The 12,299-nt window shown below is 35.5% G+C and overlaps 2 protein-coding genes across 3 annotated transcripts in view; both read left to right on the top strand.

Moving 5' to 3' along the window:
• The window catches only part of tln1 (talin 1), a 26,390-nt gene extending 25,624 nt beyond the window's left edge, over window positions 1–766 (top strand). Inside the window, 1 exon segment of the mRNA XM_055154127.1 lies at window positions 713–766. Within this exon segment, the coding sequence (XP_055010102.1) occupies window positions 713–766 (54 nt within the window).
• A 4,999-nt stretch (window positions 767–5,765) lies between these two features.
• On the top strand, window positions 5,766–12,237 carry slc38a9 (solute carrier family 38 member 9). 2 transcript variants are annotated; one of them, XM_020926436.2, is made up of 15 exons: window positions 5,766–6,083; window positions 6,618–6,748; window positions 7,375–7,504; window positions 8,054–8,172; window positions 8,262–8,325; window positions 8,414–8,507; window positions 8,852–9,022; window positions 9,103–9,162; window positions 9,247–9,447; window positions 9,526–9,633; window positions 9,736–9,842; window positions 9,919–10,032; window positions 10,125–10,273; window positions 10,438–10,527; window positions 11,304–12,237. In XM_020926436.2, exons 2-15 carry the CDS (start codon window positions 6,654–6,656, stop codon window positions 11,467–11,469), a joined length of 1,668 nt encoding a protein of 555 aa, XP_020782095.1. In that variant the 5' UTR covers window positions 5,766–6,083; window positions 6,618–6,653; the 3' UTR covers window positions 11,470–12,237. The 2 variants fall into 2 exon arrangements, with proteins under 2 accessions (XP_020782095.1, XP_020782097.1); XM_020926438.2 differs by having other exon boundaries at window positions 5,766–6,088.
• The last annotated feature ends 62 nt before the right edge of the window (window positions 12,238–12,299 follow it).

Below are 12,299 nucleotides of genomic sequence, written 5' to 3'. Positions count from 1 at the left end.
GGAAACTTCATCAGGTACGAAGAGGAAATGAGACGCATCTTCTCTTGTCACAAAGATAAGAGGACAGATGTGCGACAGGACAGTGAGGAGCAGGACGCCTGAGGTGTATGTCTGCGCTTCACTCTGCATGTCACACGTGTGTAGTGAATAGACTGGCAGTACCGCGCAGGCTCCGCTTAGAGTTGGCTGATCGTGTCCCCAAATGCCCCCATTAATTCTTCCGGCTGGCTCCTTTGCTGAGGGCTGGTGAAAAGCTGTGAAGAAGTTATCCTAATCTAATTTCCGTATTGCTAATGTCAACCTTTTCCTTAAGCCTTTTTTGTCCAATGTCCACATCAATTTCAAATTCTTGGCTATAGGCGACATAGGCGGTGTTGCATCATTCACTTATGGTACATGAGGCTGCCAGACCTATTTTGTTCTATGGAAAAGTGTGAATGCAGGTGTATGCAGCAGTGCAGTCCTTTCCAGTCTGCAGCCTGACTGCTTTTGTCATCTTAAAGGTACATTGCTTTGCACCACTGTCTGCTGCCATGTTCCATAAGGACCTCACATCCCTTTGACATTTATTGACCTAAAAACCTCTCATTGAAAAAATAGCCTACGAGATATAAGCTGATCTTGACCCAAATCTAAACTGCAACTTAATTTTCTTAATGATTAATGAAACACTGTGCTGTTGGCTCTACCTGGTATTATGATGTGGTCACAGGTTCAGCACCACACAAAGGCTACTGAACTAGACATGATGTGGCATGAAGTATGACAAGCTCTGATCAGACTGGGGTCAGACAGGACACCAGTATAATCTAAACCCTGCTTCTCTAAGTAAAATGCTTGCTTGTGCAATATAGTGAAATGACTATCATTCTTCCTAACAGAAGAACTTATGTAGAACCCAAGCTATTCATCTTTGTATATTTTATTTAATTCAAAATAATTCAAGCCTCAACTAACAATACTTGAACTTAAACGTTTGAATTTATTGGGGGTTTTCTGTGAAAAAGTCTCTAAAGATGAGAACTACTAAAATGTATTGTGTATTTATTTTGGGAAAACTTGTCATGCATGGTGCCACTTGAGCACAGATGAGAGATTCTTTTCCATGTTTTTTTTTCTTTTCTTAAGTCCTAGAGCCAGATGTTAATCTAAATTATCTAGTATAAATAAGGCAGCTTAACAGATATTGTGCATTATTCTAGCTGGTACAGCTCAGACTTCATACATTACTCATTGGACCTCATCAATAGCTTTCTTCTTTGCCCTTTGAAATTAATGCCTGAGCTGATGGTTCTAAAATTGCATTTAGGCACTGACAAAGTGGCCTTAATGAAGCCTTAAAAAATACTTGAAAGATTTTTTTACTAAATATTTTGGGCTTCATAAATACACAGCTTAGAAAGAAAGGCTTCAGCCGTAGGATCATCCCTTAATTAGGACGCTGAATAGTTCTGTCTTGTTTGGTGCTATGATAATTTCAGCTGCTCATAACTTTGCTGTTGATAAAAATGACAAACCTTTGTGCTTTAAACGTAGCAGACATGAGCTTGAGTAATTAAAGAGCTGTGTAAGAATGAGTGAGTGGTAATATAGCTCTGAGAAGTGGTCCTGCTTCGTCCATTTATTAACCAAAATCATCCCTTCTACAGCCTGATCTACTAGTTCTTGTGGAAGTGCTTGTGAAGCTGTTATAAGTGGTCATGGTTAAGAGTGCAATGCAGCTGCCTGCAAGCTATTTTGCACATTTATATAGGCCTAATATTACAGTAAACACGAGTGAACACATGCAATGACAGATGAAAACATGACAAGTTGTTCCAGATATTCCATTATTTTAATGTGTAAATGTAAATGTTAATGAAATTTGATGATTTATAAACAGTTCCAGTATTGACCATCTCTACAACCACGTATCATGTACTTGCTATGGGTCATCCATGTGTCTGTGATAGTTATTCTGTCTGCACTCTGCCCTGTAGACTTCAGGTGGAACAAAATAACATTATTGGTAGAAGAACTTGTTGATGTTAAGCCACTTATTTTATTTTAACCAATGCCTTTAGTGCATGAAAGCACATGATTGGGTATGTATAGCTGCTTAGTCATATGTGTGCTTTAGGGGAGCGTATAAAGTATAATTTAAGCACAATTTATTTTAGCTGGAAAAATGTTCATTCATTTAAAAAAAAATGTTGGGCAGTATGAAGCTTATATACGAATATGAAATTTTAAGATGTATATGAAGTTAAAATAGCACTTATTGTAAATAAAATTATAAAATGAATCCATTCCCCTAACAAGGGCCATTAAAAATTTGGAATAAGCACTTTAATTGCTTTGCTTAAGCTAGACTTGATCTGTTAAGGGACCATGTCAGTTTAAGTTTTTGGCATGATGGGACAATCATCACTCCAGTATCAACATTACAGTCTTGTAAATTTCAGATCATTGAATTCTTCATGTTAAACCTGTGGCTTACTTGGAGCCTCTTGCTGAATGCACATCATTCATAATATTATACAGATATGTCATGTTATTATAATTTGAAGACAAATTAAATCGTAAAGTATCCAGATAAAACTCATTATGGTGACAGTGATGAGTCGTTTGTTTACTGCGGTGTTAACATTCAAAGCGAGCTCGGTGAACGGGCCATGTCAGGCCGATCGTCTGTTCTGTTGCCTTGGCAACAGCACACATTTCATTTTTAAAGCTGTGAGGTGAAGTGAGGACACACAGGACAGACATCAAGTCCAGATAGTTTATACATGTTTCATGGGAGATTCTACACCCCATGTTTCTGAACTATCATACCTTATTCACCTTTGTGCTTATTTCATCCCTTTCACTTTTAAGATCTTAAATGAAGAGCACACTGCAGCAAAAAAAAAAAAAAAAAAAAAAAAAAAAAAGAAAAGAAAGAAAAAAGAAAAACGAGAAGACAAGAGGAAAAAGCACTTTACCAGTGTGGGCTTTCCGATCACCTAAGTCTAAAGAATTTTATTACATATTTCAAGAGAAATATTTTAATGTGCATACGTTTTTTTTCTTTCTGCAATATAAATGATGCTCTGCAATGTGTCCCAGCCCAGTCACAACAACTGTCTTGTAGTTTCTGTTCAACAGTTTTACCTCACATACCACAATGACATGCAGTCCTCATGAAGTCATAGCCAGCAAACAATGTAACAGATGTAAATATAAAGGTGTTCTTCACATGGTAACCTCTGCTGACATAGTTAAACTTTTTCCACTTAGTTAAACTGTTTTCACACAATGGAGAAAATTAAAAAAGGGCTGAGTTGTTATTTTAACCTATTTCCTGTGCAATATGCATATTTTCAAAACAATTAATTACATTAATTTTAATTATTTGTAATATTTTTTTTAATTATACATTTTTTTGTTTTAATAACAAACAAGTAATTCCAGGTCAAAAATATTCATTGTAAAGGTTAAGAATATAGAATACTGTGCAAGAGTCCTCGGTAAGCTTTAATGAATTGCTCTGGTTTTGTCAGTGTATGAAGGTGCACTGACTTACAAAGTAATTCTGCAGCATACACCAGGCCAAGGTATTTTCTTAATGGGAAATACTTTCTTCTCTGAATCTTTCCTGGACGTTTTGGGTTTGTAATTGTATGGTCTGTATTATCCATTCAATCCTAGGTGAGGTAGCTTTCTAATGGTATAATGAATTGTCTTTCCAGAGACAAGATAATAAAAAAATGAACCACCAGTCTTCTGGTAGATGGGCTAAAGTCTATATTCTAAACAGTATACATACTTTTATATTAACATCTAGTTCTTTTGCACAGTATTGTATAAAACCTGGGCTTACACCTCTCATTTGTAAAATAAAGCGTTAAACTGTAAATCATGCCTCAGTGAAAAATATAATTTTTGGTACATTTACAGGTTTTGTCCTAAGCATTCAACAGCAGGAAAGCTCCTGATACTGTCAATGAGGTTGCACTGTCAGCACAGCGCACTTGAAGAGGCCTGAAGTGGTTGGACTGTAAATGAACACAAGGAAAGAAATCTGGATTGTTTCCAACCCTGACGCCTTAAAGCACTTTTGCAGACTGTATATTTTCATTCATGTGCTCTGTTTTAGCAGTTATCTTGTTCAAGCTAATTATAACTGCTCCTCATTGACCTGGATGCCACAGCTGGGTCTGGGATGACAATAACTTTTACAAAGTCCAACTGTAAATCTTTGTGTTTGTGATGTGAATGTAAACTAACAAAATATCATGTTTTTTTTTTTTTTGCTGTTGTTGTTTTTTTTTTTTTTTTTTTTTATATATATTTTTTTTAAGTTTTGAAATATTATAATTTAAAAAGAGCTGAAATGAAAACAGAAATGTGAAAAGGTGTATAAATACATAAATGTAATGTAATACATCGGTGTGTCCTATTAGTCCTCTAGAGTAAGGCTAAAAAAGAAAGTTTTGTACGGTAGCACTTTCTTTAATGTAAACTGTATTTGTTCATCTTCTACATGTAAAGTACTGTATGGATATTCATAACTTGCCTTGTACTGTTTGAAACTAATTTTAGAAATGGCAACCAGAAAACTAAGTTTTAGAGTGTGTGCATGCCTAGGGATGGGTCCCATATACTTAAATATATAGGAATATATAAAAAATGGTGCTACATTACATAAAGGTGCTTCTATGGACCCCAGCTGAATGCATGCAAAGAGGAAGAAAAAAGACAACATTGATGTCCTATTGCTGTTCCCATATAGTGCTGCTTTCCAAAGATGTCGGAAATGTTAACGTTTCAACTTGTATTAAAATGCTCAGTTCATTCCCTAAAACCCGAAATCTTGGTCTGAAAAGGTGGATTTCAGGATTGCCACAAATAAGCACATGACCATTCTTTCAAATTCATCACAAGGAAGTGGCATTTTAACACAAGCTGGAAACATATGTAATAGTGGTGGTCCATTTCAAATAACTTAAGAGCTATATCACTTCAATATAATGGGTGATTTTATATTAACTTTAGAAATTTCCAACATCTGTAACCAATGAGAAGGACAGGATATGTCTCCATAGTCTTAAAGAAAGTACCAGTGTTTTTTCCATAAATTGACAATATCGGACAATTTTGAGTGAAATTGTAAGTCATCATTGGACATGCCATCGACTAAAGAATCAAATCCAACATCACTGCCTTTTTGAGAAAGGTCTAAAGATCTATAGACAATCTAATCACTTTGCACTCATGGTTCTTCAAATGTTTATGTGTTCAATATTTTATGTGGAAGAGTTAATGGTAAAGAAACTATTTAGTAAATGGTCAATGTTGTATGAGTTTGGAGACAATTGCACTGATTGTTGGATTATAAAGACATAAAGACAGAAAATGTTCATTGTAGTACTGGTTGTCATTATTTTTGGTTGTTCATTAAATATTTCATAGGATTACACAAGGCCTTTTTCTTATTACTTCTTTCCTACTTTATTGTTTGTGTTAATTCAAATATTTGATTGACATTCCATAGGCCTATATGCATAATAATATTGATATTCTAATATTTGAATAACAAAAATCTTATTTGTGGTAAATCAAATAGTGTTCAACACCTTTAGATCTGGTCAAAAATACTAATTGCATAATAATGATTCAGAATTTCCTACGAAAAATCATAGAGGTGTCCAGGGAACGTCACGTTCGAGTAAACCCCATTTTATACAGTCTATGGCAGACCCCCAGGGGATGGCGCTATAGTCTCTGCACAGTGTTAAAAGCGCAGAAGAAGGAGGAGGACAGGAGGAAATAAAAACAAAGAAAAGAAAAAAAAAGCACTTTTGTCAGGAAAGGCATAAAGCATCCAGCGCTTCTACACTTTTATTAATCACAGAGCTTTCTCGAGCATCCGGCTAGTGTCTACTCAAACTTGAAAGTCTGGTTTGTACTGGTTTTGTAGAGTCAAAAGGATTTCCTGACTACTCCTGCAGCGTGGACTTTTTATTTTTGCTAAACAACAGTTTTTTACCATCTGCTGACAAAGCAAACGTGAAATGAATTGTGAAATCAGTTAAAACAGACGACAGAAGACCTTCATTTTGGTAAGGTGTGGGCTGTCAATCTCGTTGTATTATCAGACTGCAAAAACTAACAACTGTGATAATGAAATTAGGAATGGAGCGTTATTTACAGTCATGGTTATGTAGACAACCACAACATGAAACCTAATTATTTTTGCTTATTAAATGCGCTGTTTTTCCACAGCTTTAGAGGGCTAAGGCCGAGTAAGAATACCCATATAAAAACATACATTAAAATACAATGTTTGTATGTAACTAATATTTATTATTATTTGAGCTTAGGAGATTTTATTTAAGTGTTCGATTCATATGAAGTGAAATGTCACGTGCCATGCTTTCAGTGTGTTCATTGTGTTTTCCACAAAATCATCTTTTCAAGAGTTCGTTAATCCAGTGTTTTTTTGTTTGTTTTTTTTGTTTGTTTTGGCATATTTTAGATAAACTTTATTCACTGAACTGACCCTTTTTGTATTGTAATGTCAACACAGACAATATGCAATGATTTATGAGCTAGAAGTTTTAGTGTTTTCTATCACTGAATGACTTTTGTGTCAGGTGATGTAACCTGTGACAATCGAAGTCTGATCTATCATGGAAGACGACAGCCGACCACTGCTGGCTTCAGAGCAGACGGGAGAGAACTCTCTTCGGGGCTCTACAGACTCTTTGGACATAAAAGTCAAGAGGTGGGTCCTGATGACACATCTCTGATTATTAAACACTTCATACAGTTAGTGTTTTCATGTGTCTCTAAAGGAAAAGGCCATTGAGAGATTGGCCTCTAAACAGTATTTTATAGAAATTCTGGGTATTTACTGCTTATGAAATTATTATATATCATTTTATTATGAATTTCCTTCAGGATAAATAAAGTATCTATCTGTGTATCTATCTATGTATCTATTTATTGACACAATGAGGGTCTGATAGTATGTGAGGCAACAAGCATATGTAAACAGAGCTACTTTTCATTTGTTTTTCTTGTACTGGTCGTCCTTAAATTATTCATATTACAAACAAGAATTGTGAAGTGGAAACAATTTTACTTGCCCAGGCCTTAGTCTGTGTGGGGGCATTTTGTCATGAACAGTGTGTGAGCTTCCAGGAAGTGACAAGCAAATACCAAAACGTCTACTGTGTATGTGTGCTTTAGCACCATGCAGTCATGTTAGCATTTCTGTGTTTTAATCCAGTTAGGTATTTCACAGTACCCAACAAGGAATTTTTCACATAATGCATTATGAAGTTCACACTCACAAGCTGCATTTGAAGCCTTATGAACTGTAAATAAATCTAATGTAAATTCATGCAGACCGTTCCACGTGGAGCCCAGAAACATTGTAGGTGATGACCCGCAGGAGAGAGTGTCTGCTGAAGCTGCCATTCTCAATAGTCGAGTGCATTACTACAGCAAACTTACTGGCTCGTCTGACAGACTCCTGGTCAGTGCCTCTCTCAGCTCTCAGTAAACATCTCTAAACATGCCCAGTATAAAGCCATATGTCCACTATAACTGTATTGCGTATTAGCACACACATCAGTGCCAAAAAGCACAAAATGTGGCATTTTAAACACAACTGTCAATGCTGTATTATACAGTTTGCATATTACTATGTTCTGTCTTCCGTGTTTTTGTCCTTGACTGTTGTCTGACACATATGTTGACACTTAAGTTTGATAATTATATCTGATCATTTATATATATGGGGATCAGTGTCATCATATTTCCTTTATATATTAGTCAGTGAAGTCAATATTAGTCAATATAATTTTGACTTTTTCCTACTACTTTTCCTTTCCTACACTGCAAATCCTGCACCATTTAATATGATGAAACTAATATATTGTGCAAATAAACACAATGAAATAAAATGCACAAAATTAATTAAGGACATACGATATAGAACATGGTATACATTTTATAAATGTATTTGTATTTTTTATACATATTTTTATTCATATTTATTATGTACATGTTTTTGCCTTTCTAGAGTCCTCCAAATCATGTGATCCCACGACCAGAAGAAATTTACATCTACAGCCCTCTTGGGACTGCCTTTAAGGTGACCAGCAGTGACCAGTCATCTAAAAACCCTAGTATAATCACTATGTACGTTTTACTTTTAACAAAAGGGAATCGTCAGCTTTATACTGTGTTCATTGTTTTAAAAAAGCTTTCATTATGCTTTTTCTTCCTAGATTTGCTATATGGAACACAATGATGGGTACTTCCATACTTAGTATACCATGGGGCATAAAACAGGTCAAGATACAAGATACTTGTCCTAGTGAAATTTCTGCAATACTGTACTGTGATACAAATTTTAAATATATTTGTTTGCTGTCACCAGGCTGGTTTCACTATGGGGATCCTTATTCTCATCTTCACCGGTCTGCTCTTGCTGTACTGCTGTTACATTGTGCTTAAATCACCAAAGTTTATTCGTAAGTTCAATCGTGTTTATTTTCCACCAGCCATTTCATCTTATTGTTAAAGTCATATTTTATAACTATACATCTGTGCTCTTAATATTTATTTTATTTTACTGAAAACGGACTTAACTTGCTTTACTGAAAACTGTTATTGTGGTTATGTAAACGGTACATATTTCATAATTCATATTAATGGAATCCATCTAACAAGATAGAAGAAGCATATGAATGTAACAGTCTTGGTTTCCACACCATTATGCTCACATAGTGTTGTTGGCAGGAATGCACTTTTTCCACATGGTTAGTCTCATTTACTTTGTATTCTTTGGTATTATAATGCTCTTTTTAATTTACAGCTTATATGGATACATCGGATTGGGAATTCCCTGATGTCTGTCGATATTACTTTGGGAAGTTTGGCCAATGGTCCAGTCTTTTGTTTTCAATGGTTTCTCTAATAGGAGCCATGGTGGTCTACTGGGTTCTTATGTCCAATTTTCTCTTTAACAGTGGGCAGTTTATCTACAGTAAGTGACAGCATTAGTCCCACTGCACATTCTTTCTACTGAATCAGTGTTATAAATGTTTAAATTTGTTCTTTTTCTAGACTATGTTCACAATGTCAGTGTGTCAGACAATGAATTTGGAACAAATGGTTCAGACAGAGGTGAAGACCTAAATGTTTTTCTTTGTACAAATATTGAATATTATATGATGTACCTAATTTTACAAAATCTATATTTCTTTGCAGTAATCTGCCCATTCCCGAATTATCCTGACTCAAATTCTAGCTCATTGATTGTGGACCAAAACTCAAACAACAGTTCTGGTGACATCTCTTTTACACATTGGTGGAGCAAGACCCATACCATCCCTCTGTACCTAATTGTGCTCCTGCTGCCACTGCTCTGTTTTCGTTCTGCTTCATTTTTTGCAAGATTTACTTTTTTGGGTAAAACCTTGTGTATAAAGTCATATGTGGATACTCTATAGTTTTAAATGTGTCATAATTCTGAAAAATGTTATTTAGGCACCATCTCTGTCCTCTACCTCATTACACTTGTCACTTACAAAGCTTGCCGTCTTGGCTTTCACTTGGAGTTCCACTGGTTTGATCACACACAGTTTTTTGTTCCAGGTAAATACTTCACCATTTATTTTCTCATTATATTTACACAGGGCTGTCTAGAGCCCTTGATCTCTAAAAATTCAATGAAATATATTTTTTTTGTCCTTCCAGAGTTTAGACTACAATTTCCTCAACTGACTGGTGTTCTCACACTAGCTTTTTTTATTCACAACTGTATCATCACTTTAATGAAAAGCAACAAAAACCAAGAAAACAACGTGAGTGACATTGACCAATTTACTTGAATATTGTTTGTGCATACTGTACATAGGTCATCTGTGCTTTTTATTTTAGGTTCGAGACCTTTCTGTGGCCTACCTCCTGGTTGGCCTGACCTACCTTTATGTGGGGGTTTTGATCTTTTCTGCTTTTCCCTCTCCACCTTTAACCAAAGAATGCATTGAACCGGTACAAAGTACACCTCATTTACTATACATTGTTTATTTAGGCTGATGATTACAAGCACGCTTACAAAAACTATGTCTGCTTATTTTCTCTAGAACTTTCTAGATAATTTCCCCAGCAACGATGTGATGGTGTTTGTAGCTCGGGCATTTCTGTTATTTCAAATGATAACAGTATACCCCCTTCTGGGGTATCTAGTGCGTGTTCAAGTGATGAGTCAGTTCTTTGGAAACAACTATCCCAGGTAACACTGGAACACAGAAATTATTTTAAAGTTACAAGCCATCTGCACACTGATTCTCTTCCATTCTTTAAGCTGTGCATTTTATACATTGTTTTATATAAATGTGTTTAATTTTAACCTGATAACACTGTAATAGGTATGTATTATATTTTCATTTTTTCCAGTTTCTTTCATGTTCTATTGCTGAACATATTGATTGTTGGAGCTGGGGTCCTTACGGCGATGTTTTATCCCAATATTGGCTCTATCATAAGGTAATCTTAGGGTATTTACATTTAAACAGTCTAAAGACCTCCCCAATGAAATCATAAAAGGATAAAATTGTCTGAAAGAGTGCATTTTCAGGGGCCTGTGCTCAATACAAGAGTTCATTGTCTTGTTTAGGTGTTTGATTTTCAACAAAACAGTGAAAGTTTTAAAGTTTATAGATTTTAACTGAAAAACTACTTGCTAGCTTGTGACTATCTGAGAGAGTGACTTGTGTAACAGCACAAATCAGCTCACCTGATGTGAGGCTATGTCACTTTCTGGTCAGACTATGTTAAAACAACATACTGTATATATAGATAGACACATAGGAAGTTGGCAGGGAGGCACTTCCGGCTCCTTCTGAGCCTCTCTCCAGTTGGATTGGATATATTGGAATATTGTCACCCCTCTTTCTGTAACTGCTGTGGTGAGTCTCGTTATTTTAGTCTTAAAATGTTCGTATTAACCCCCTTTGTGTGATCCTGGTGTTTTGATTTTGTTATTTTTTTGGTTAAAAAAATCACATTCCTAAATTATGAAGATTGGTGCCAAATTCCGCTACCATCGCGAGCTTCATTTAACTGGAGGCAAATGCTGTGGGTGATGTCACACTCGCTTAGTCCTCTTCTTTTATACAGTCTATGGTTAAAACAAAGCTGAGGTTGAAGTCTAACCTGAGTAACAGAGCCTCAGACAGAGAAGTGCCTGTAGTTAGCATCACACCCTTAAGGGAATGTGATGAGCTGCAAGGTATCAGTTGTGACGTGTGTTTTCTCTGTAGATTTTCTGGTGCCACATGCGGTCTGGCTTTGGTGTTCATCTTCCCTGCTTTGGTCCACATGATCTCGCTTCATCGTCAAGGAGCACTCACCTGGCTCTCTGCCATCTTCCACAGTTTTTTGATTCTGCTGGGAATAGCAAACCTTCTGGCTCAGTTTTTCATGTAGACCCCCAGGCTCTTAGAGGCTGATTAAAGGATTAGACTTACCAGATACACTTAAGTGGTTGGGCAACATTTATGTTAAAGGTCATGTTTAGGGATGAAAAACTGCTTGGAAATCTAGAATCTCATCATTTGAACATCTGCTTTTCTCCTCAGTACACCTCAGTGTCTATAGTGTTTTTATCAATATATATCAATAATTAACTCTTACATACTGATGAATTTTAGTGCAATGTAAGATTTTTGGAATCACAAACACTATGCATTTTACAGACTAGCCAATTATATCAAAGTTGTCTTTTAGTAATGCTCAAAAACACATTGATGAGAAGCAGTATAGTGTGTATGCTGCTTTTATTTACAATGATAATTTATCCGTCACAGCAAATATAATGTATATTCTTGTTGTAATGCACAAAGCCATTTGTATGCTTATGGTATACAGGCAATTGCTCTTCTCTCCTAATTATGTTTTATGCTGTCTGGCTGTTATGTTTACACTTACACTGTTTGTATTTAATATGTTATTTTTTAGTATTTTATCAAAACATTTTACTAATGTTAGGATAGACAAAGGGACTATGGATTTCAAAATGGACTCATATCTATTAAATAGACCAATTTATATGGTGTTGGTTTAACGTTCAGTTAAAATAATATGGAACAATAATGGTAATTTCGAGACGAGTCTTTAAGTTGCATTACATTTACTGTGTGTTGATATCTTTCACCTCTGTTTAATCCAATGCCAATAAAACCATTATAAAATATATTTAAACAGAATACGGTTTTATGTTCAATTATGGCCACCAGAGGGCGATCGAAAAATATTCT

The sequence above is a fragment of the Boleophthalmus pectinirostris genome, unplaced genomic scaffold (genome assembly GCF_026225935.1).
Source record: "Boleophthalmus pectinirostris isolate CB_2022bp ecotype Guang Dong unplaced genomic scaffold, ASM2622593v1 HiC_scaffold_18, whole genome shotgun sequence".
Classification (NCBI taxonomy): Eukaryota; Metazoa; Chordata; class Actinopteri; order Gobiiformes; family Gobiidae; genus Boleophthalmus; species Boleophthalmus pectinirostris.
Note: the sequence above shows the minus strand (reverse complement) of the source record. Positions and strands in the feature narration are given on the sequence as shown.

What these genes read in the sequence shown, in the direction of transcription:
- slc38a9 (XM_020926436.2), top strand. Translation starts at nt 6,654, where the DNA reads ATGGAAGACGACAGCCGACCACTGCTGGCTTCAGAGCAGACGGGAGAG. An exon ending in TGCAAGATTTACTTTTTTGG is followed by an intron (nt 9,448 to 9,525) that starts GTAAAACCTTGT and finishes AATGTTATTTAG; the next exon opens with GCACCATCTCTGTCCTCTAC. An exon ending in AATATTGGCTCTATCATAAG is followed by an intron (nt 10,528 to 11,303) that starts GTAATCTTAGGG and finishes TTTTCTCTGTAG; the next exon opens with ATTTTCTGGTGCCACATGCG.